This window comes from Zalophus californianus, chromosome 2 (assembly GCF_009762305.2).
Source record: "Zalophus californianus isolate mZalCal1 chromosome 2, mZalCal1.pri.v2, whole genome shotgun sequence".
Classification (NCBI taxonomy): domain Eukaryota; kingdom Metazoa; phylum Chordata; class Mammalia; order Carnivora; family Otariidae; genus Zalophus; species Zalophus californianus.
The window spans coordinates 163533488-163556350 of NC_045596.1; the positions used below are offsets into that span (position 1 = coordinate 163533488).

Genomic DNA, 22863 nt, shown 5'->3' on the forward strand with positions numbered 1-22863 from the left:
TACAATAGATAAGAGAGAGCCTGAGCAGGTCTGAAAATCACAAGAAATTTTCATGAGCATGGCTCAGAGTCCCCTGTAGATATGTCTACAGCCTTACCACCTCTCCCTGAGCTGACGTCTGTGGCCTCATGAGAGTACCTGGTGTACACAAGGGTGTGCACAGTATGCTGGCATCTGGAAGTGGGTGACCACCAAATGACAGCCACACTCAGGGTTAGCCCTAAGACACAATAAAAGGAAATATCTCCAGCAGGTAGAACTTTGGGCAGTGCATCCAATGATCCACTCTGGATCTGAGTATGAATCTCTACTGACATGGGAAGTCACTGACAGATTATCCGATAGATCAGGGGCTTGGAAAGAGCAAAATTGGAAGATTGGTAACAAAGAGATCTAGGAAAGTAATAATGTGGACTCTCAGAATGGGTGCAAAATGTAAAGGCAGTTGTATTTTACATAAATGCTTCCCAGAGGACATCCACAGCAAAGACTCTCACTAAATCAGGTGGAAACAAGATGACTCATCCCATTGATATCAGTCAATCTCTTTTCCCCAGCCATTCAGTGTTTCCCTGGAAAAAGTGGCCATGGCTAGCAGGGATGCTATGTGTGAGCTCAACATGAACTTCCCTCACCAAGGATGATGTGGCTGAAGCTACCACCGAGTGCCCAAATGGCCAATGGCAGAAGCCAAAACAAGACTCCCAATATGGTGCCATTTCCCTCTGGTGGAGGGTGAGGGGAGCAGCCAGCTACCTAGTGGAAAGCTGATTACTTAACACTGGACCTGTTCTTCATGGAGAAGGGAGTGATTTGTCCTCATGGGAATTCATACTATTCAAATTTGCCCCCATAACATTCTGCCCATTCCACCATTCATGCACTTACAGAACACCTTATTCATCACCATTGTATCCCATACAATATCACTTCAGGCCCAATAACTCATTTTACGGCAAAAGAAACGTGGCAGAGGAAACAGGCCCAGTGCATTCACTGGTCTTACTCTGTTTCCATCACCCAGGAGTAGGTGGCCTGACAGAATGGTGGAATATGGTCTACTGGAGGCTTAATTAGGGTGTCAGCTAAACCACACCCTGTGACGTTGGGGAACTGTCCTATCAACATAGGATATGCTTTAAACCAAGCAAGGGTGGGAGGAGAGAGTAGCCCTTCAAAATACACCCAATAATCCACTAATGGAATATTTTCTGTCCCCCTTAATCTTGTGCTCTGAGGATTTGGAAGTCCTAATTCTGAAGAGAGGAGGATAATCATCTGGGAACATAGTCAGGGTTCCACTGAGTTGGAAGCAAGACTGCCACCTGACCATTTGGTGCTCCTTCCACCTCTGAACCAACTGGCAGAAAGGAAAGGGGCTACTGTATTAGATCATTGATCCTAATTCCCAAGGGAAAATGGTTGCAGCTACACAAATGATGCAGAGGGACAAGGTCTAGAACCCAGAGGATTTATGAGGTACCTCATAGTGCTCCCATGTCCGGTAGTAATTATTGTCTGAAGCTGGGTTACCTAGAAATCCTGAGACAGGGATTTGGGAACACATGGTTTATTGAGGGAGTGTCCTTCAAGAAAAGCCTCTAAGGGAAGGAAGCAGGATAGGGAAGGGGAAAGAGCTGAACATACATGTGGTCTCAAACTTGCCCCGAACATAAACTATACCAGAGATTTCCTCCCTTTCAGGCAAGGGCACTACCTTTTGTACCTTGTATCACTCCTTTGGGAATGGCCAACTTTTGAAGGAAGCTGAAGGCAATTCTCTACAGAGGGAGCCGCTGTGGGCAGTTACCAGCCCATACAGCAGTGGGAATGCGTGTATCGCCTGGGAGAGGGGAACTGTGCAGGGCACACAACATCTACTAGAAACAATGGGAAGCTGCAGCAGCCCCCCTAAAACATGTCCTCTGCTGGTAGGAATCCGTAGAAATAGATGGACACTGTAGATGTGAGGATAACGGATAAAGCAGATTTTCTGAGGAAGCCAAGGCTACAGGATTCAGAGCACGAGTAGTTTTGGCCTTGAACAAAAGGGACCCTCTATCCTCTGAAACCAGAGGGAATGAAATCTCTAAAATTAAAGGTTTAGGCAAACTGATAAGCAAAGGGTGAAAAAAATTCAAAACTCATCTAAATTTTATTGAAAGCCTACATGTCTGGCATATCTTAGGGGTTGAGATAGTAATAGCCTAAGAGACAGGCCCCTGATCTAATGGAGCTTAATGTCTGGTAAACCATCAATTATAAAACAGTATAAGAACGATGGAACCAAGCAGGGATTGGTCAGGGAGGTGTTGTCTGAGACACAAAGAATTAGTTCCCTCCGCGTTAGCAGGAGGGAGCATTCTGAGCAGAGCAGACGCGATAGCCCACATGGATGCCTGGGGATGTCGGAGAAGACACCACAGGGAAGAACTGAAAGAAGTTCTGGGATTGGAGGGGGGGGATGGTGGTAGCAAAAGGTAAGGCAGAGCTATGCCTGCAAGCCAGGTATCAGCACATTGGAAACCATCAAAGGATTTTAAGAATAGGTACCCCATGACGTGTTTGGTCTTGAATGATAAATAGGGCCATGGTTCCAAAATTGAAGAAGGTAAGTAAGGCCTGATGGCCTCAATCTTCCCTATTGAAGGCAAAATCCTCTGCACAAGGTGAAGAGTGTATGAGCACTTGAGAAAAATTACAGAAATTACAAAGGCTTTAAACAGCGGTGAAAGAATGGGAGGTGGGAGTAGTTGAGGGCTCAAACTGATACTAAGCCCTGGAATCTGGTGCAGCATCAATCTGCACCTGTGTGTGCTATTCACCAACAGAACTCAGCCTCCTCTGCATTCATTGAACATATATTTATTGCACCTATTTCAAGCCAGCTGCAACATCTGGGAAGATGCACATAGGCTGGATCCAGGGTTGGTAACTTGAAGAGCGGATACAGTGGTGGGATCAGAATGCACAGACCTTGAACATGCTGCATGTCAGAGCTCAGGCTTTAGCATCAGTAGGAAAGGAGGAGGTCCAGGAGAAGTCAAATATCCTAGAAGAAGGTAGGTGTCAAGGAAATAGAAGTCTGCAAAGTTAAAATCCAGGAGAAGAGAAATGAGGAAATTGCTGAAAAGAACCAAGTGCTGGCAAGTTTTAAGAGGTTGCATTTATGAATTTGAAGTTTTTCAGGTGGAAGGTAAAAGCAACATAGAGTTTAATACAAATCACTGAACTGAGTTTAAGGAACTTCAGGCTGGATGCAGGGCATTTTACATGACTTAGAAGTTGTGGTGGAGCCAGGAGCTCAGATTCTTAGTGAGCCTTCAAGATCACAGCAAAGAGGTCAAAATATGGCAACTCACCTTGTGTGGTACCTCCTTTCTGTACTTCCAGATGTCAGCATGACATCCTAGGAGAAATGTTTAGCTGGACACCTTTCAAAATTAAGAAGTTGGCAAGAAAATAGCTACAAATCTTACATTGTATTCTGGCAAAAAGTAAGAGGCTATTTCAACTGGTTGGTACCTAAATACAACCAGAGTTCCCTTATTTAGCCCCTAGATTGAAAATATTAATTGACATCTGTAATCTAACAGAACACTGGAGAACTAAAGACTTAGGGACAAGTATATAATTTTGTTTTGGATTTTGTTTTGGTAATTCCAGACCCAAAACATGAAGTTTAAAAACCAAATCAGTCACTTTTGCCACTCGAAAATCCTTACATAGCACTTTAATAAAATTAAATAATGAAAAAAATTTAAGCCAGCAATGTTTTCATGATCTGTTATAAGATAAAAATTACTCTGAGCTATTTAAGTTTACATTTTCACCCTTCTTTTCTACAAAGCCAAAAGAATTCTGTCACCAGGCAATCCTGGCCTACAAAGTAATGGCACGATTAGGCTATTGCTGTGCATAATCAGAGGACATTAAAGAGCATCTTTGGAACCAGAATGCTTCCTCAAGTACACAATCAATAGATAATGACTGATGTTAATGCAGTGAATCTAGCTAAGATATCTTTGGGGCTACTAATGAAACAAAATCAAATTTTAAAAATTTTGAGTAAAAGGGCACCTGGGTGGCTCAATCGGTTAAGTGTCTGCCTTTGGCTCAGGTCATAATCCCAGAGTCCCGGGACAGAGCCCCGCATCAGGCTCCTTACTCTGTTGGGAGTCTGCTTCTCCCTCTAACCCTCCCCCATCTCGTGCTCTCTCTCTCTCTCAAATAAATAAATAAAACCTTTAAAATTTCTGAGTAAAGGGGAAGATAATTAAAAGTGCTACTTTTAGAATGGTATCATAAACTAAATAGCAAAATAAAAGAGCTTGGATTTGACAGCAGTGGTGCTTTATACTATTTCTTTGTGTCTGCCCTTCTTGGTACTTATCTCTAAAGTTAGCATACTAACTCACTATTAACTTTAAGATCATTTATTTATAAATTATCACAATTAGTAAGAATATATTAGACCTTATATATACCCATGAATAGTAATGTATACATTCATATTTATTTAAAATATTTTTCATGTATATAAGTACCTAGTATTCTATTTCTTTTAATTTTTTTTTTTAGTTATGTGTCAGAAAGAGAGAGCACAAGCAGGGGGAGCAGCAGAGGGAGAGAGAGAAGCAGGCTCCTCACTGAGCAAGGAGCGCGACGTGGGACTCGATCCCAAGACTCTGCGATCATGACCTGAGCCAAAGGCAGACGCTTAACAACTGAGCCACCCAAGCGTCCCAGTAATTTCTATTTTTAAAACATACCAGTTTTGAATCATTAATCTCTTGGCTTTAAATCAAATAAATCGAAGATATCAGTGGTAAATAGAACTTGCTAAAACTTTTTGTATATAGAACTTGGATTGAAAACTAATGAATCCACATTTTGGTACATTCTTCCTACTAGGCAGGTAAGTATTGCTACTCCAGCTCTTAAATTCGGCCTCCCCTTCACCAGAGCAGGGAGACTATTTCGTTTTCCTTCTCTCAAATGGAAAACAAATCTGGAGTTTTGGTGAAAATGACACTGATTTGATGGGAAGACATCATTAAAATGGCCTATTTTTCTGTAGGCCACATGTCCATATCATTGTAAAACCTCTGCTGGGACAGGAATAATCTTTGTAGCTTCCACTGCATGCAGCAAAACACTTTCGAAGTACTAACTACCGTAATAACTCAAAGCTTGTTGCAGAAATCAGCAAATAAAGGAGTAACAATATAACGGGACATACTTAGAAAAGATAAAATGCACCAGAACGAACGCTACGCACTACGTTGCCCCTCTGTGCCTTGGCCCCTTATCTGGCCTCAGACTTTTTCCCATAAACCTAATCCTGGGCAATGACCCAGGGACAGGTTCCTCAACTCCGCCCAGGGCCGAGGAAGCTCTGCGCGCTCCTTCCCGCCGCCTTCTAGGCCGCTCTCTGCCTTTTCCTCTCAAACTTCTTTCCAGCCTGGTCCGGGGTACCAGACTCGAAGACACCCATGGACCGCCCTTCCGCAGACCTCCAGGAGAGGGATGGAAGAACCCGCCTAGGCAGCTCGGTGAGGACTGGCTCTCGCGCATGCTCCCTGACTGGACGAGAGTCACGCTGGAGCCCGCAAGAGTGGGAATCCACTTCTCCACATCTTGCAGGTGACCTGGAAAAGATAACGAAAACACTAGGTCCTCAAAGGAGGAAGGGGCCGGACGGTTACTGAGAGCTGACCGGAGGAGGGTGCTCGCAAAACCCGGAAAACTCTTCCGGAGCGGCCAACCCCGACATGCGCAGAAGCCTCCCCCGCGGCAGCGGCGGCGGCGGCGGTGTCTCCAGAGCCGGAAGGTAAACGACCTCAGCTGCCCGCGGCCCGACACCTCCTGGGTTATGTCGGCCCAGGGTGACTGCGAGTTCCTGGTGCAGCGAGCCCGGGAGCTGGTGCAGCAGGACTTATGGGCAGCCAAGGCTTGGCTGATCACAGCCCGCAGCCTCTACCCCGCCGACTTTAACATCCAGGTGAGGTCAGGCCTGTGCACGCGGCTGCCTCCGTGGAAGTGTGAGCACTTCGCCCCACCGGGACTGCCCTGGCCGCCAGCTCTTCCCCCCCCCCCCCCAAAACGGCCCGCCTCCAGTCCGGCCCGCCCCGCTCCCTCTCTTCCCACTTCTCGCCACCTCCCCCGCCCCGCTCTCCGACACCCCTCACACGCCCTCTCTCCCGCGAGGCGGGCACCTGGAGACACAGCGGACCCCGCTCGAGGTCCGGGTGGCTGGAGGCGTGGGGGTGTTTTGCTGCTTGGTGGCCGGGACGGCACCGCATCGCCCCTGGGAAAGGCCGTTCTCTCGCTCGCTCATCATCATGGCAGCCATTTGTTTAGTGCCTACTACTTTTGAGACAGTATTCCTCCAGTCTCGGGGACCGAAGGATTGTAAGTGAGCTCGAGGGTCGCACTCGTAAGCCCCATGGCTCTGCGCCACCAGGTGGATGCTTTGCTATCAGGCCCTCCCGGGTTGGGGGTGCTCAGTGAAGGCCAGCTAGCGCGGCAGGCGGTGAGCGAGAACCAAGCCCCGGGCGGAGGTTGTGACCCTCGGGGCTGATCTGTGTTGCAGTATGAGATGTACACCATCGAGCGGAATGCCGAGAGGACCGCCACCGCCGGGAGACTGCTGTACGACATGTGAGTTCAACTTGCACTGCCCGGGATCTCTCGTGAGGTTTTGTCTGTGTGTGGAAGTGGGAGTTGGGGGATCTTCAAGTTCATCTACATCTCTGGTATCTAAAGCTTACTTAGTCTTACGTCTGACATGCCTTCTGCAGAGAAGTCTTCTTATATTTTATTCTTGTTAAAACTTTTCTTTACAATAATTTATTTTGCTTTGGAAATAATAGTGCTCTGCAGTTCAGACAATACTGAAATATAGAGAATAACAAGTGCAGGTCCCTCCAACTCAACCAGAGTTAAGTGTTGTGTGTCTGTGTATACACAAATGTACTGTGTACATACAATACATATAAGTTGGTTTTTGTGGGGAAGGGTTACAAAAGTGAAATCATGCTACATACCTCACACTGCAGCTTGCTTTCTTCACCCCCGGCCATGGAGGGATGCCTTTATTTTTCAGTATGTAGAGCTCTTTTTCATATTGCCATAGCATTTCATAATACTGGTGGACATTGAGGTAGTTTCCAATTATTTGAGATTATATTCAGAGTGTCAGTAAGCAATTTTGTACTCATATTTTAGTGTTTTTCTGTGGAGTAGATTCTTAAACATTGATTTTCACAGTCAAGGGTATACATGATACACTATCAAATTACTCTCCAAAAAATACTATTCCAATTTACATTTCTACTAGTAGTGTATAAGAGTGCCTGTTTTCCCACACATTTGCCAGCATTGGAAATTATCAGTCTTTCTATCATATTTTAATTTTTGCCAGTGTGAGAGAAAGTGGTATCTTACTATTTTTTAAAAATTTGTGTTCATTGTATTACTAATAAGACTGAGTATCTTTTCAAGGGTTCTCTTTGGCTGTATTCTTTCTGTGATTTGCCTTTGCCCACTTTTTCTTTTGGGTAGGTTTTTTTTCTTTTTCTTTTAGTTCTTTTTCCTTGTTGATATTTAGGAATGCTTTATATATTATGGTCACTTGTTTTTTCACTTATAAAAAACTCTAAAGACTTTTGTGATTAACTTCATTTTCCTCAGTTTTTATTTTTATATCTTTATTTTGGCTTGTTTCGGTATGTCTGCATATTCACTTATAACGGAGAAATATGTGTATTTCTCCATATGCTAATGTTCTTTTCTTTTTGTAATACTATATAGAATCTGACATTTTAATTTAATGCATTCATTTTAAAATAGGTTTGTGAATTTCCCAGATCAGCCGGTGGTGTGGAGAGAAATCAGCATTATTACATCAGCATTAAGGAACGATTCACAGGATAAACAAACCCAATTTTTAAGAAGTAAGAATGGAGTGATAACTAATGGTGTATAAATTACCACTTCTGAAATACTAAGTTATATATAGTAATTTCACAGAAAATTCAACATCTGTGGTATTGGTACCCAAATGTTTGTTTGTTCTTGACAACTGAAGTCTATTCAAATGGTGTCACTTGGTCCCTTGAGCATTTGTATAGAAACCTCTAAGCTTCCTTAAAGGGTGTAGATTTATCAGTTAGCCCAGGGAATTGAATATATTTTTAACAGATTTTATAGTGATCAGAAAGCATCTGTAGATTAGGCAGATCTCCACAAAACAGGAGAGAAACTTTTAGTGATTTATGACCTTTCTCATTAACCTTCATTCTGTGTTGGTTGTGATAGCCAATCAAAGATTTCAAATTCTGGATAAAAAAGTGGGTGGTTTAGGTCATTTCACCTTGAAAAAATGCATCCTCTTTATCTCAGCCAACAACAAGCACTGTTGTGACCCTTCACCTACACCATTCTTGTCTTCTGGCTCCAATAAGGCCTCCAAATGTTTTAGGGTCATTCAGCAAACATCTGTGTCCAATACCATCTGACCCAAAAGCCTTCTCGGTTGTAGGTAAAACTCAAACAGTGATTCTAAATGTGGTATTTACTGTTCTGTACATGAAAATGCCTTATTTCCACTTTAGCTTTAGGATTTTCTTTCTGAAAGAAATTTTTTAAAGTAAAATGTGTTATGTACAGGTTTATTTGAAACTCTCCCTGGTCGGGTCCAGTGCGAAATGTTACTAAAGGTTACAGAACAATGCTTCAACACGTTGGAACGATCAGAAATGTTGCTTCTACTTTTGAGACGCTTCCCTGAAACAGTGGTGCAGCATGGGGTATGACTTGATCCTTTCCTTTTTCTCAAGAGAAAATAAAATCGATCAACACATTCATCAGTTGGGTTAGAAGCTATAATGGGAATTATTCTAAAACAGAAATTCTGAAGAACACTAGGTAAGATTGAACTTCAATCAAGGAATCTTCATCAGTAAAGCTGAAAGGATGTCACTGTCCTCAAACTTTATAAATTTCCAGAGGAAGTAAGTTTCCCGTCAGTGTAAGGAAACAGTCACCAAGCTTTGACAGTCGTATTTATTTGCAATCTGTAAAGTACAGTAAAGTTTTTTTTTTAAATCCTATTCCAGAGGTGCCTGGGTGGCACAGTTGGTTGAGCATCCAACTCTTGATTTTAGCTCAGGTTGTGATCTCAGGGTGGTGAGATTGAGCCCCACGTGAGGCTCCCGTCTCAGCATAGAATCTGCTTGAGATTCTCTCTCCCTCCCTCTCCCTCTGCGCCCACCCTCCCCCGTGTGCGCTCTCTCTTCAAATAAATAAATCTTTTAAAAAAATCCTATTACGCTGTAATCAACAATGTTTGAATTTAACTGAGAGCCATAGTCTATAGTGTTGACAGGCATGTTTTTCATGTGCTTTTCTCTCTATTCCTTTTATCTGTAATAATTATTGAGTGCTATTGGCAGGCATTGGTAAGTGTTAGGTATCTCCTTCCATACTCCCTAGACCCCTTGAGGTAGACAGTATCCCACTTTACAGATGAGGAAACTGAATCTTAAATATGTTCGTAACTTCCCATAGCTAGTAAGTGGGAGATTCAGGATTCGAATCATTAACTCTATTAATTCAAACTCTGTTGTTTATTCTTACCCACACTATCTTTCAAGCTTCTGGCCCCAGTTAACCTTTTCTATACCTCCTTCTATTAGTTTCCTAAGGCTGCTATAACAAAGTACCAGAAAACTGAGGGCTTAAAACAACCAAAATTTATTCCTTCACATTCTGAAGCTGAAAGTCCAAAAGCAAGGTGTGGGCAGAGCCATGCTCCCTCTAAAGGCTCTAGGGAAAAATCCTTCCTCCCTCTTCCTGGCTTCTGGTGGTCACCAGCAATCTTTGTCATTCTTCAGCTTGCAGCTACATCATTCCAGTTTCCAGTTTCCGCCTCTGTTGTCACATGGCTTTCTTCCCTGTGTGTCTGTGTTCCTGTGTCTTTACATGACCGTGTAAGGATTGTAGTCATTGGATTTAGGGCTTGCCCTAACCCAGTGTGCCCTCTTAATTAATTGCATCTACAAAGACCTTACTTTTTTTATAAGATAAAATATATATAAGGTCACATTCTGAAACTCTGAGTGGACATGAATTTTGGGAGGATGCTATTCAACCCAATACATTCCTTGATCATTACTCAACTATTAGCTTTTCATGTTTTATTATCTTTTCCATTGTTTTACCCCTACCCCGTGCATCGCCAAGTGATCCCAAGGAAGATAATACAGATGTCTGGGTGGATTTTGATAAGCCTACTTTCTACTCTGCTAGGGAATACATGGTAGAAAGTAATGGAAAGGTGGCCTTAAAAGCCAAACAGTTGTGTCCAGCCTAGCCAAGGCTGAATGACTGGCTACTCCTGACAACTCCTGAAAGTGGTAAGGTTTGTCAACATAATACATCTTGATGCAGAGAATACAGTTTCTACATTTTGTAGAAAATCTCTACATCTCCTTTATTATTCTGACTAGTTCCAGTGCTTCCTTTAAGTTTCTATAGACATTTTAACGTCTTAATTTTGCTAGTTCACAGGAGGGATAACCAAGACAAAGTAGTCAGTGGTCAGGTGAATTTGGGGTTTCCTTCTGAGCTGTGTTGCTGATATATTTTGTTTTCTAGTGCTTAAAATGAGAATATTTGTTTCTTGGGGAAGTTTGCATATATAAGCTGTTTGTTAAATTTAAAAAGCCATTTCTTTATATAACTCTGACATCTTAAACTGTAACATGTTTAAATGATTAACTGTATTTTGAAACAGGTTGGCCTTGGGGAAGCATTATTAGAGGCTGAAACTATTGAAGAACAAGAATCTCCTGTTAACTGCTTTAGAAAATTATTTGGTAAGAAACATTGTATTTTGTATCATTTCAGGGATAAGGTCATTTGTGGAAAGCAAAGGAACTTTTCATATTATAAAATTTAAATCCTTGTTTATTTTTTTAGTCCAAAAAGCATTTAAACAACTTCTAGGGATGCCTAGGTGGCTCAGTCAGTTAAGCTTCTGCATTTGGCTCAGGTCATGATCCCAGGGTCCTGGGATTGAGTCCCACATCAGGCTCCTTGCTCAGCAGGCAGCCTCCTTCTCCCTCTGTCTCTGCCCCTCCCCCTACTTGTGCGCGCGCTCTCCCTCTTTCACTCGCTCTCTGGCAAATAAATAAAATCTTATATAAAAAAAATAAACAACTTCGGGGCACCTGGGTGGCTCAGTCGTTGAGTGTCTGCCTTCGGCTCAGGTCATGATCCCAGAGTCCTGGGATCGAGCCCCACATCGGGCTCCCTGCTCCACGGGAGGCCTGCTTCTCCCTCTCCCACTCCCCCTGCTTGTGTTCCCTCTCTCACTGTGTCTCTCTCTGTCAAATAAATAAATAAAATCTTTAAAAAAAGATAAAAAAATAAACTTCTAAATTTTTATTACATAACATTTGATTCCTCTGAAAGAATATGTGTAATAATATATTCAAGTATGAGGCATAATAATAAACATCTGAATTGTCACCCAGTGTAAGAGCTAGACCCTTACCCGTAATGTAAAATCTGCTTATGTATTTCCTTGCTCACTCCACCCACTAGTGTCCCTTTGCACTGAAATTTTTAAATTAATGGACCATAAAGGTTTTTTCCCTATATATTTTAGATACTACAAAAAGTGAACTCTAAAATAAATTTTGTTTCTATCAGAATTGTAGGGTAGACAGACAACTTAATTGTTTTTTTCTTATTTTTCCTCTTCAACAGTTTGTGATGTCCTTCCTCTAATAATTAACAACCATGATGTCCGATTGCCTGCCAATTTATTATATAAGTACTTGAACAAAGCAGCTGAATTTTATATCAATTATGTCACTAGGTCTACTCAAATAGAGAGTCAGCATCAAGGTAAGTGAGAATATCCTGCAATTTTATTTATACAGACTTTAGTAAATTGCAAACTCAAAAATCCCTCATCGTTCTGATTATTCTCTGGATGCGTACCAAGATGGTTCCTGGAAAAAAATACCGCAGGTAAGAAATAAGACTTTTCTGGAACCAATTTTACCCTTTGAAATAGTCAGCTTGTGGAACCATAATATTAGGGTCCTGAGCTCCATACATGTACCACAGCTCAAAGGTCATTTCTTGCTATACCAGTAGCCAGTTGTGGGTCCTTCAACAAAACACATAATGTGTTGGGATTCTGTGCTCTTGCCTTTTTTATATATATATTTTTAAAGATTTTATTTATTTATTTGACAGAGAGAGACACAGCAAGAGAGGGAACACAAGCAGGTGGAGTGGGAGAGGGAGAAGCAGGCTTCCCGCAGAGCAGGGAGCCCAATGCAGGGCTTGATCCCAGGACCCTGGGATCATGACCTGAGCTGAAGGCAGATGCTTAACGACTGAGCCACCCAGGTGCCCCTGTGCTCTTGCCTTTTGAATAGGGATTCAGACTTTGTCTTTCTCTGTCAAGTACTACATACGTAGTAAATAGTAAGATTAATTATAGGATTCTTTTTTCTGACTTCCCAGGTACCCAAGAAGCATCTGATTTAATGTCACCTAGCAAACGGAGCTCTCAGAAGTACATAATAGAAGGGCTGACTGAAAAATCGTCCCAGATTGTGGACCCTTGGGAGAGGTTGTTTAAGATTTTAAATGTTGTTGGAATGAGATGTGAATGGCAGATGGATAAAGGAAGACGGTAAAAAATGTTCATTTCTAGAATTGCTTAGCAAGCCTTCTGATACTGTATATCTCAGGATCTTTAAAAACAAAAACACTTTCTTAAAAAGCATATAATGTATAGATACACTTTTCTTTGGACAACTTCTATAACCTTGGCATTTATGCAAAAGAGGGTGGTTTTCCACTTTATTAAAAGATTCCCAATGGAAGTATGAACTTGTAAGATGCTATTGAGCTTGAAGCACTCTTTGGCATTCAGAGGAAAGAGTAGCTACTTTGTCGTGTCTATGTCCTGAAATAGTGGTCTGATCACTGCTCTAATTCAGAAGGGGAATTATGCATGCCTCCAGCTACATTTGGTAAATGTCATGCTCCTTTTGGGGCTTTTCTCTAGACCTTTTGCTGATAAGCCGAGTAATTAAATACTTTTTATCATCCTTCATCTTTCAGAAACTATGGTGATATTTTGCATAGAATGAAGGATCTCTGCAGATACATGAACAACTTTGATAATGAAGCTCATGCAAAATATAAAAACCAAGTGGTTTATTCAACTATGTTGGTCTTCTTTAAGAATGCATTCCAGTATGTCAACAGCATACAACCATCTCTATTCCAAGGTTGGTTAAAAAATTCAAGAGTCTCCCAAAATACTGCTTCAGCTGGGGTGATGAAGGTGATGAAAATGTTTACCTTAACATTGTTCTTGGATCCAAATCATTGTGGGGTGACACCAGTGCTTTTTTTAAGTTGTTGGTAGTTTTTATGTAAGTACGTTTTCATTTAAAATTTCTATGTCAGGGTGCCTGGGTGGCTCAGTCGGTCAAGTGTCCGACTGTTGATCTGCACTCAGGTCTTAATCTCATGGTTGTGAGATCGAGCCCTGCATTTGGGCTCCACGCTGGGCATGGAGCCCACTTGATTAATTAATTAATTAAATTTCTATTTTAAAGAATGTAGTGGTACTGTGAAACTAAATACAGATATTTAGTGCCTCTATTTTGAAAAAGCAGCAGATGTAGCAAAGTACGGAAGTAGATTTCACAAAGGCTTTGCGATAGACAAAGATTTTTTTAAATAACATTTTTGCTTATAAATTGTAAAAAATGTGAAAAACAGAAAGGTAAAAGAATGAAATCACCTACCCATCCAATATAATACAGCTCATTTTTGTGTATTACCTTATAGTCTTTCATATATTTAGATTTTGTTTGGAATTTATAGCTATAAGATATTATACATATAACTTCATAGTCTTGAGTTTTTGGCTAATATCATGATTCATGATCACTATGAAAAATTTGTAGATACAGGGAAGGAACTTTCATTTGTAATCTGTCATTGAGAAAGAACCTTTATTAATAATCTCGTGTATATCTGTACAGTCTTTTTTCCTATTCATGTATACTTGTTTGTCTGCCTAACTGGGATCACACTGAACATACTTTTTAATGACCTGTATTTTCAAACGACAGCTGAGTAAACTTCCACCTGATATTGAGTTTTATTTTCCTTGCCGCATTTTTAAGTGTTGGTGTTTTCCCCCCATCCATAGGTCCTAATGCCCCAAGCCAAGTTCCACTGGTTCTTCTTGAGGATGTATCAAATGTGTATGGTGATGTAGAAATTGACCGTAACAAACATATACATAAAAAGAGGAAACTAGCTGAGGGAAGAGAAAAAACCATGGTAATCCTTTCAGATATGATTATTAACAGATTATGTGTTTGTGGTTTGTGGGAAATGAATGTAAAATACAACTTTGGAGCTAAATTGATAAAGCTTAGGTCTTTGAATTATAATTACTGTGTAAATCAGCGGTTCTCAACTGGGGGTGATTTTGCCCCCCAGGGACATTTGGCAGTGTCTGAGGACACTTTGATTTCCACGGCTTGGTGGGGAGGAGTTGCTATGAGTGTCTCCTATGTAGAGGCCAGGATGCTGTGAACAGTGCTACAGTGCACGGGACAGCCCCACAACAGAGTTGTCCAGCTCAAAAGGTCGATGTTGAGAAAGCCTGGTATAAGTTAGTTCTACCTGTCATGACTGAATGGCATCAATTAAAGGTAAAAAGCAAAGCCAGGTGAGCTACACTGAACATCTAGACAGGGTGCTGTGCTGAGCCCTGGCCTCAGAATGGAAAGGGCTGAGGTGTTCCAGCTAGGAAGTCATTAAAGCCAAGGGGAGATGTTGAAAAGGTTTCATGAAGGAGGTCAGCATTTGAAATCAGCCTTGAAGGATGTAGCAGTTTTGTCATTTGGAATTGGAGGGTGGATTTTGTAAAGAGAAGACAGTTTGCACAAAGATGTGGAAGGCCAGAGAACCTGAAGAACCATTGGTCTTCTGATGGGGGCCAAGCAGCAGGCCTGGGCAGAACAAGTGATTTCTAAACTTATTTTAAAGCAGCAGATTCCTTTCAGTGAAAACTTTCGTGGAGGCCCGGCCTGTAACAATACGACAGTGGAGGTGCTCCAGGTCAGGAGTCAGCAAACTTTTTCTGTGAAGGGCCAAGAAATAGTGTAGGCTTTATAGGCCCAACGGTCTCTGTTGCAGCTCCTCAGCTCTGCTGTTACAGTACAAAAAATAGCCGTAGACACTAGGAAACAAATGAGGTGGCCATGTTCCAGTAGAACTTTATTTATAAAAACAGGAACTGGTCTGCAGGTCATAGTTGGCTAATCCCTGCTCCAGGTGCAATACCACAGGGGAGCCAAGAGTCTCCCCCATTTTCTGTCCCCTCCCCTCTCCTCCTGTCAGTCCCCTTAGCGCTTCTTCAGCCCCTGAGTTACATTCCCTAGACCCGGGCATGAGGAGAGATGTGCCTGAAAATCAGTTCAATCTGATGTCTTTGTAAATTGTACTGTATACCATAGAATGGAGCAGGGAAGACAAAGCCTTTCGGAAGGCTTGTGAGTTTATCAAACCTTCTGATAAACTCATTTGTTTCCTCCCACAGAAAAACGCACACATGCACGATTTCACAAATAATTTCCAAGGTTGAAAGATGTTTTGAAATCCAGGCATGAACCCCAGGTTGAGAACTCTGCTAACCAGGCTTTCCTAGATGTCCTCTGATTCATGTTTTAAAAAGATCACTAAGGCTGCTGGGTAGCTCCTCTCCCCTTCTCTCCTGACATTCCCAGGTGGGGTCACTCAGTAGCTCTCCCTTCTGGTTTCCGTGTGTGGTTTATCCAGGTACTTCACATTAGGACCACAGACACCCTTCCTGCCATGTGGATAATACGTCATCTAATACAAGTTTTAAGTCAAAATAGTGACATGTCCCACACAAATCGGTATAAATAACATGGCTCCAGCCATCTCTTTCTCTCCGTCCCCACCACCTGCTCCCTGTCCAAGCCATCCCAGTCTTTCATACGTCATCAGGGGTGTCCTCTTGTCTCCCTGCTTGCACCCTTGCTCCCCACCATCTCTTCTCTGCCCAGCAGCTTTAGTGAGGTTTTTAAGACCTGAATCAGACATCACTCCCCTGCTTTACTACCTCTGTGGCTTCCCGTCATGCTCAGAATAAAATCCAAGCTCTTCACGTTGGCTTCAAAGCCATTACTGAGCAAGCCTTTGCGTGCCCCAGACACGCTGGCCTCTCTTGCACCTCCCATGCTCTGAGCCCCTTTCTGCCCCTGGATCTCTGCCCCCGAGCTGTGCCCTCAGGTTGGAGTACGTCTCTCTGCCAGGCTGTGTCCTTTTCACAGCTCTCAGCATGGACATTTCTCCCTCTGAGGCCTCCTCGAAATACTCATCCAGTTTTCTCTATTAGTCTGTTTTAATTCTGCATAGCCCTTATTGCTGTCTGTTTCCTTGTTTCTTCATTTGCGAGTCCAGCCATGTCTGTCTCCCGATTAGTTCTGTACAAGCTCTGTGGGGCCAAGGACATTGTCCATCTCGTACCCTGGACATCTGGACAGTGCCTGAGCCACAGCTGGCGAATGAGTGAACCCCCACTCTTCCCTCAGCCTTGTCGTCCGGGCCATGGCATAGCTGTTTAAACCCTCTGGCTCTCTGGTTCCTCCTGTTTCTCACCTCTCGTGTGTCATCTAGCAGGCCCTGCTCTCGTACTCTGGCCCTCCAGCCAACCTGGGTTTCCGTCTGCTTTTGTTTTTACTCTATTAACTGATTTTTCCTGGTGTTCATTCTATCCCACAGTCTGCCCCCGACCTGCCACGAGTCCAGCCATGTCTGTTTGAGCCCTCACAGCAGAGGACATAAAGCTCAGCTTACAGATTCATCTTGTTTTACTCATTGTGTTTTGCTTTTAATAACCGAACATCTAAAAATTAGGAGATTTCTCACAACAGTCGAGATGTCTGACTTCTTTAAGAATTGGAATATCTGATACACTGGCCCCTGATGCTGGCCCACAGCTGGGGCCAGATGGAGGCTGCCCATTTCAGACAGGCGTACGTTCTCCACGCAGCCTGATTCCCTGGCTCACATGCCGTGCCAGGTGGCTGGAGCTGGGGGACTGTCCTCTCCTTTGGGCAACCCATTTTCCACCCACACATGCTATAGTCAGGGTTCTCGCTTACAGCATCCGCCTAGAACTTCAGAATGTACTTTTGCATCTCAAAATCAATTTCTCTGAATTATAGAAACCGTTTGGAAACTATTCTCACCACACCTGAGATCCCTTCCATAAATTGCCAATCCTGTTTTGAAGCAGGAGTGTTCTCTTATAAAATTGCGACAGTGAGTACCCCACTCATGTTAGTATATCCTATAGATTGGCAACATGTGGCAAGGAACTGGACCCTGATGAAGTAGGATACCTAACAGGGTCTGACTGTAAAAAGGAATCTGGGTGTGTGTCGTTATCGGGGAGGATAAGAATATGGTAGCTAAATAGAGTAGGCGGGGAGGGTCCCCAAGCATCAGGGACTGGCAGAAGAATACCAGGCTATGAAAGTGGGGGGAAAAAGGTGGGTAGTGGGAGGGAAGTGCTTATTTTTTCTGAGATCAGCTTGAGGAATGGAGCTTTTAGCTGAAATACTTGTACATACTTTTGAATCATCATAGTGGTGTGAAAATCTGTAGGGAGAATTTAATTTGGGTCATTAAGTTAGTAAAATTACGTAGGGATAATAAGAGTTAAGAAATTCTCAGCAAAATAAAATTAAGTGGAGCTGTTTTACCTTTACTATTTTTTGGCAAAATGTCTGACCATGCTCACTGGCACTTAAATAGTTGCAATTCTCTGAGACCTCTCTTTGGCTTTATGTTTCTTGAGATGAAGAGCAAGAAAAGTAGGGTTCTTTATTATAAACTACAGAAGGCCTTAATAGATAAGTGCAGGCAAATGTAATTCCTGGCCGACACCTTGCATTGGGGGAGCAGAGCTAGAAAGGGTTGGCGTGGGAGAAGTTGTGTATAGGGAACAAAAGATTAGGAAGGGTCATTTCTCCGATTCTTAGGGCATTTGGGCTTTAATTTTAATTCCTCTACATGATAAACTTATTGGGAAGCAAATTAAATTATTTCACGTATTAAAAAAAATAAATGACAAAACACATGCCACGTAAGCTGTATCTGTAAGAATCTAATTGGGGGCTTTTATAACATTGATACGTTTTTAAACTATTGGAGGTCTTAACCCCATGGCTTTACTTAGAAGCCAACATAAGCTTAGAATTTGTCATCAGAAAAACATAAGCTTAGTTTTTAAGGTAAAAATTGAATGTGTGAGAGTGAAACTATCTTCATGGTAGTATCCTTTGATATAAAATCCATACAGTAATCAGAATTGGCGGTAATAAACATAACAACGTCCAAGAACAGTTGACCCTTGAACAACATGGAGGTAGGGACGAGGGACGCAAACCCCCCCCTACCCTGCACAGTCATAAATCTGTGTATAACTTTTGACTCCCCCAGAACGTAACTACTAATAGCCTGCTGTTGACCAGAAGCCTTACTGATAACATAAATAGTTGATTACCCTATATTTGGCATATTCTATATATTATATACTGTATTCTCGCAACACAGTAAGCTGGAGAAAAGGAAATGTTGTTAAGACAATCATTAGGAAGAGAAGTACATTTACAGTGCTAGACTGTAAAAAATCCATACGTCAACGGCTCTATGTAGTTCAAACCTGTGTTGTTGACAGGTCACCTGTATATGACTTAAGTTAATCACCTTCTTCACCTTCTGTAAGCAGAGTTCAGACGACGAAGACTGTTCAGCAAAAGGAAGGAATCGTCACATCGTAGTCAATAAAGCAGAGCTTGCTAACTCCATTGAAGTGCTCGAGAGCTTTAAGCTAGCCAGGGAGAGCTGGGAATTGCTCTACTCCCTGGAATTCCTCGACAAGGGTAAGAACATGCTTGTCGTATTAGTGCTGTTTAATGTGTTATGTACAATCAGTGTGCTTACAAAAGCATTCTACTTGAAACAGCAAGAACACTTAGAGCTAAATTGCTTACAGTAGTTCCACAGTTTATAGGATTCTTGAGCAGGACATCTAATCAGTGACTAATATCCAAATGATCAAAAAGATACTCAAATGATTATTTACATCTTAGCTTCTACTCTGAGTGTTTATTATAACTACAGTGGGGTGGAGTTTGAGGGAGACATTTGTATTGCTGGCCTCCTTTCTTTTTCTTGCTGGGTTTGTTTTGTGTTTTTAGTTGTTCTGTCTGCCTTGTGTCTTCCTTAGGTCACGTGTAGCTAAGCATACAAAAGGTAATGCTATTTTTATCTGCATTAACTCCATTGCCTGAAAAACTCACCCTACAGAAAGCCCGTTTTCCTTTGAGAATAGACCTAAATCTACAGGGAGTTTTACAACTATTAAGTATGTCAACATTACTTAGAAATTACTAGCGCGTTGCTAAGCCATGAAATTTTACTCTGCTTTGGAGTCAACAGTGTGTTTTTATTTTCCTTCTGGCCAATGGACCTTCGTCCTTGGGCCTGCTTCCGTCACGTGCCTGTACAGAACCCTTGGTCAGAAGTGTCATGTCATTTTTTTTAGGTAGATAGAGCATCACTCCATCTCTCCCGGTCACATCTAGAATTGTAAACGTGTATGTGACCTTTGGGGATGGGGGTAGTTTTCCTTTAGTTATAACTTGACTTTTTAAAAAATGAGTAAAAGGGTGCCTGGGTGGCTCAGATGGTTAAGCGTCTGCCTTCGGCTCAAGTCATGATCCCCGGGCCCTGCATCCGGCTCCCTGCTCGGCGAGGAGCCTGCTTCTCCCTCTCCAACTCCCCCTGCTTGTGTTCCCTCTTTCGCTGTCTCTCTCTCTCTGTCAAATAAATAAGTAAAATCTTAAAAAATATATTTAATAAATAAATAATGAGTAAAACTCTTACCTTGTATCTTTGTTTTCTGAGCTGGGTGAAAATAGAACAATACCTTTTTCTGAGGAGAGCAAAATAATTTACAAGATAAATGAGGTTGAACAGCTCTTGGAACATGGTGTGTGCTTAGTATATGTTGGGGCCTAATAAAAATACTGCTTGTGGATTACTGATAAGTATTATATTCTAACTTTACTATCTAATTAAAATTCTAGACCATTGTTTTAGAAATCGAAGTCGATAGTTACTATCCATTTTTTGGAAGTTTGTCTCTTGTTTTGCTGGGTTTGTTTTGTTTTCTGCTTCTATGTTAACATGTTTTTGGTAAATCTGCTTTTCAATTCTCAGAATTTACAAGAATTTGTTTGGCCTGGAAGACAGATACTTGGCTTTGGTTAAGAATCTTCCTCACTGATATGATCATCTATCAGGTAGAGTGATGTATATTTTAAGTTCCTCTGTCTGTATAGGATGGTTATTACTGTGAACCGACTATAGCATGTGGGATGTGTCTGTTCCTTCTGTAGACTAGTTGTGCTCTGAAGACATGTTCTGTCTTCAGTGGCAGAAGGATTATGGTCCACTTTCATCTCAAAAAAAACCCCCAAAATGACAAGGCCACGTCTTCTGTGTTTCTTTTAATATGTCCAGCCACACCCCTCTGTGAAAGTAAGATTTTTACTTTTTAATAAAAGATGACTACTTCTCGCCCCTCCTTCTCTCTACTCTGATGGAGTCCTTCTGCCCTGCCCCACTGTTCTTGAGCTACTTATGCCTGGAATGGAGAGAGCTAATAATTCCCTAAGAAGATGCAGAGCTTCCAACCTCTGTTGTCGAAACAGACAGGTTGCTGCTTCCATCCTACATAAAGGAGAAATGGTATGAGTAGTAAAATATTTATAAGAAATGGTATGTCCAGAATGTGTTTTATCCAAAAGCTTGTGTTATTTTATTTAGTCTTAAGACTTAAGACCCAGGGTGCCTGGCTGGCTTAATCGGTAGAGCATGTGACTCTTCATGTCGGGGTCGTGAGTTCAGTCCCCATGTTGGGTGTAGAGATAACTAAAAAATAAATAAACTTAAAAAAAAAAAAGAATTAAGACCAGAAAGAAAAATCTTTGTACGTATAAAGTACCTCCATAGAGAACCCTCTGCCTAGCTTTAAATAAGTTGGTTTGATTATTGCTAAGTCTCCTTTTTCCTCCTCAGATGATCAAACAGAGTTGCTTTATTTGTAGTTGCTTTATTAACTCTGGCAATGTTTCTTTCTTTCTTTCTTTATTTGAGAGAGAGCATGGGAGAGGGGCAGAGGCAGAGGGAGAGAGTCTTAAGCAGACTCCGTGCTGAACACGAAGCCCGACTCGGAGCTTGATCTCACGGCTCTGAGATCACGACCTGAGCCAAAACCAAGAGTCAGATGCTTAATCGACTGTGGCACCCCAACTCTGGAGATTTTTTTTTTAACAGTGTTTTTCACCTCCTTGCTGTTATGTCTTTCTTAGGGTCAATATAAAAAAGCAATAGCCAGCCTGCATCATCTAGCAGCTCTCCAGGGGTCGCTTCCTCAGCCGCAGATCACAGGACAGGGGACCCTGGAGCATCAGAGGGCACTCATCCAGCTAGCGACCTGCCACTTTTCTCTAGGGGAGTACAGAGTGAGTAGTGTGCGCCTTGCCCAGGGACCCTCAGATGCACTCAGCTACCCTGGGGCTTCCTCTTTTCCTAGAGTGGCCTTTTAATTCAGTGCATGTTTATTTGAAATAGGATTTTTCTGCCTAGATTTTATCACCTAATCTGCTGGTAAAAATCTTGATAATTTTGTTTTGCTTAGTTTTCTCTTTAGTTATAGCTTCCCTGAAATTAGGCTTTGGTACTTTTCAGATTTCCTCCTTTTCCATTTTGTTGGAGGATGGTTTCTTTTATTCTTTGCTTTCTTATCTGGAATCCCTTTAAAACAGAATCAGTCCTGTTGTACTTGGACAGAATAGGCATTTACTAAGTGGGAAATGGAGGATTTCCATTAGCTTGTCTGAGCCTCAGATTCTCTTTTTACACGATGATGACACCTCATAGGGGTGTTTCAGGAGCAGATATGTAAACAAGTCTGTTTCCTCTGTGATTGTGAGCCCCTCTTATCACAGGGTGGAGACCATGTGCTTTACCTTCGAGTCTCTCATAGCACATACCACAGAGGTCTGCACAGCTTTGATACTTAATAAATGTTTGAATTCAATGAAAATGATAAGCACATTCTTTATTCTTTATACAGTATAAATTCAAGGCCACAATTTAACACACAAACTCTGATTTCTTCTTACCTTTCTATACGTTAAGTTGATTACTTTGTGATTAGTAACCCTGAATAAAGTTTTTAAACTTCAACTTTGAAATATGATTTATAATTTGCTATGATGATATTTAGGAGGAAAGAATTAGAGAGCACATAAAGTTTGTGCATTGAAAATTGAAAATACTTTTCTGCCATTATATATGTAATTATCAGGTACCTAATTCTAAGTTTCAATGAATTCCTCCTGAGAACTTGAGAGCACATATTTATCCACGCAGATATCCATATATTGTGTAAAATTAGAGAGTTACACAAGGCACTGCTGTTCAGCATCATATTAGGGAATATAAAATAAACAGATTTAATCAAGCTGGGCAAACTCATTCTCTTTGAGGACTTCAGTCAAAGCTGATCACTATTAGGCCTACATCCTTAGTTTCTCACTTAACCTGCTTTTTTTTTTTTAAGAATTTATTTATTTGACAGAGAGAGAGAGAGAGCGAGAGCAGGAACACAAGCAGGGGGAGTGGGAGAGGGAGAAG

The 22863-nt window shown here is 41.8% G+C and overlaps 1 protein-coding gene across 6 annotated transcripts in view; it reads left to right on the forward strand.

The window, feature by feature from the left end:
• The first annotated feature begins 5771 nt into the window (after window positions 1–5771).
• INTS10 (integrator complex subunit 10) overlaps window positions 5772–22863 on the forward strand; it is a 38093-nt gene continuing 21001 nt past the window's right edge. For 2 of the 6 annotated variants that reach the window (XR_003520822.2, XM_027599107.2), the window contains exons 1-12: window positions 5772–6004; window positions 6596–6663; window positions 7855–7958; window positions 8674–8813; window positions 10802–10883; window positions 11779–11919; window positions 12550–12721; window positions 13156–13325; window positions 14261–14394; window positions 18884–19037; window positions 20380–20462; window positions 21534–21686. Coding sequence is in view for 5 of the 6 variants with exons in the window: in XM_027599107.2 (XP_027454908.1) it covers window positions 5876–6004; window positions 6596–6663; window positions 7855–7958; window positions 8674–8813; window positions 10802–10883; window positions 11779–11919; window positions 12550–12721; window positions 13156–13325; window positions 14261–14394; window positions 18884–19037; window positions 20380–20462; window positions 21534–21686 (1530 nt within the window). In the remaining variant the exon portion in view is untranslated. Of the gene's footprint in view, window positions 6005–6266; window positions 6415–6595; window positions 6664–7854; window positions 7959–8673; window positions 8814–10801; window positions 10884–11778; window positions 11920–12549; window positions 12722–13155; window positions 13326–14260; window positions 14395–18883; window positions 19038–20379; window positions 20463–21533; window positions 21687–22863 lie in introns of those variants that run through there. The other 4 variants (XM_027599108.2, XM_027599110.2, XM_027599109.2 and 1 more) reach the window with 4 other exon arrangements.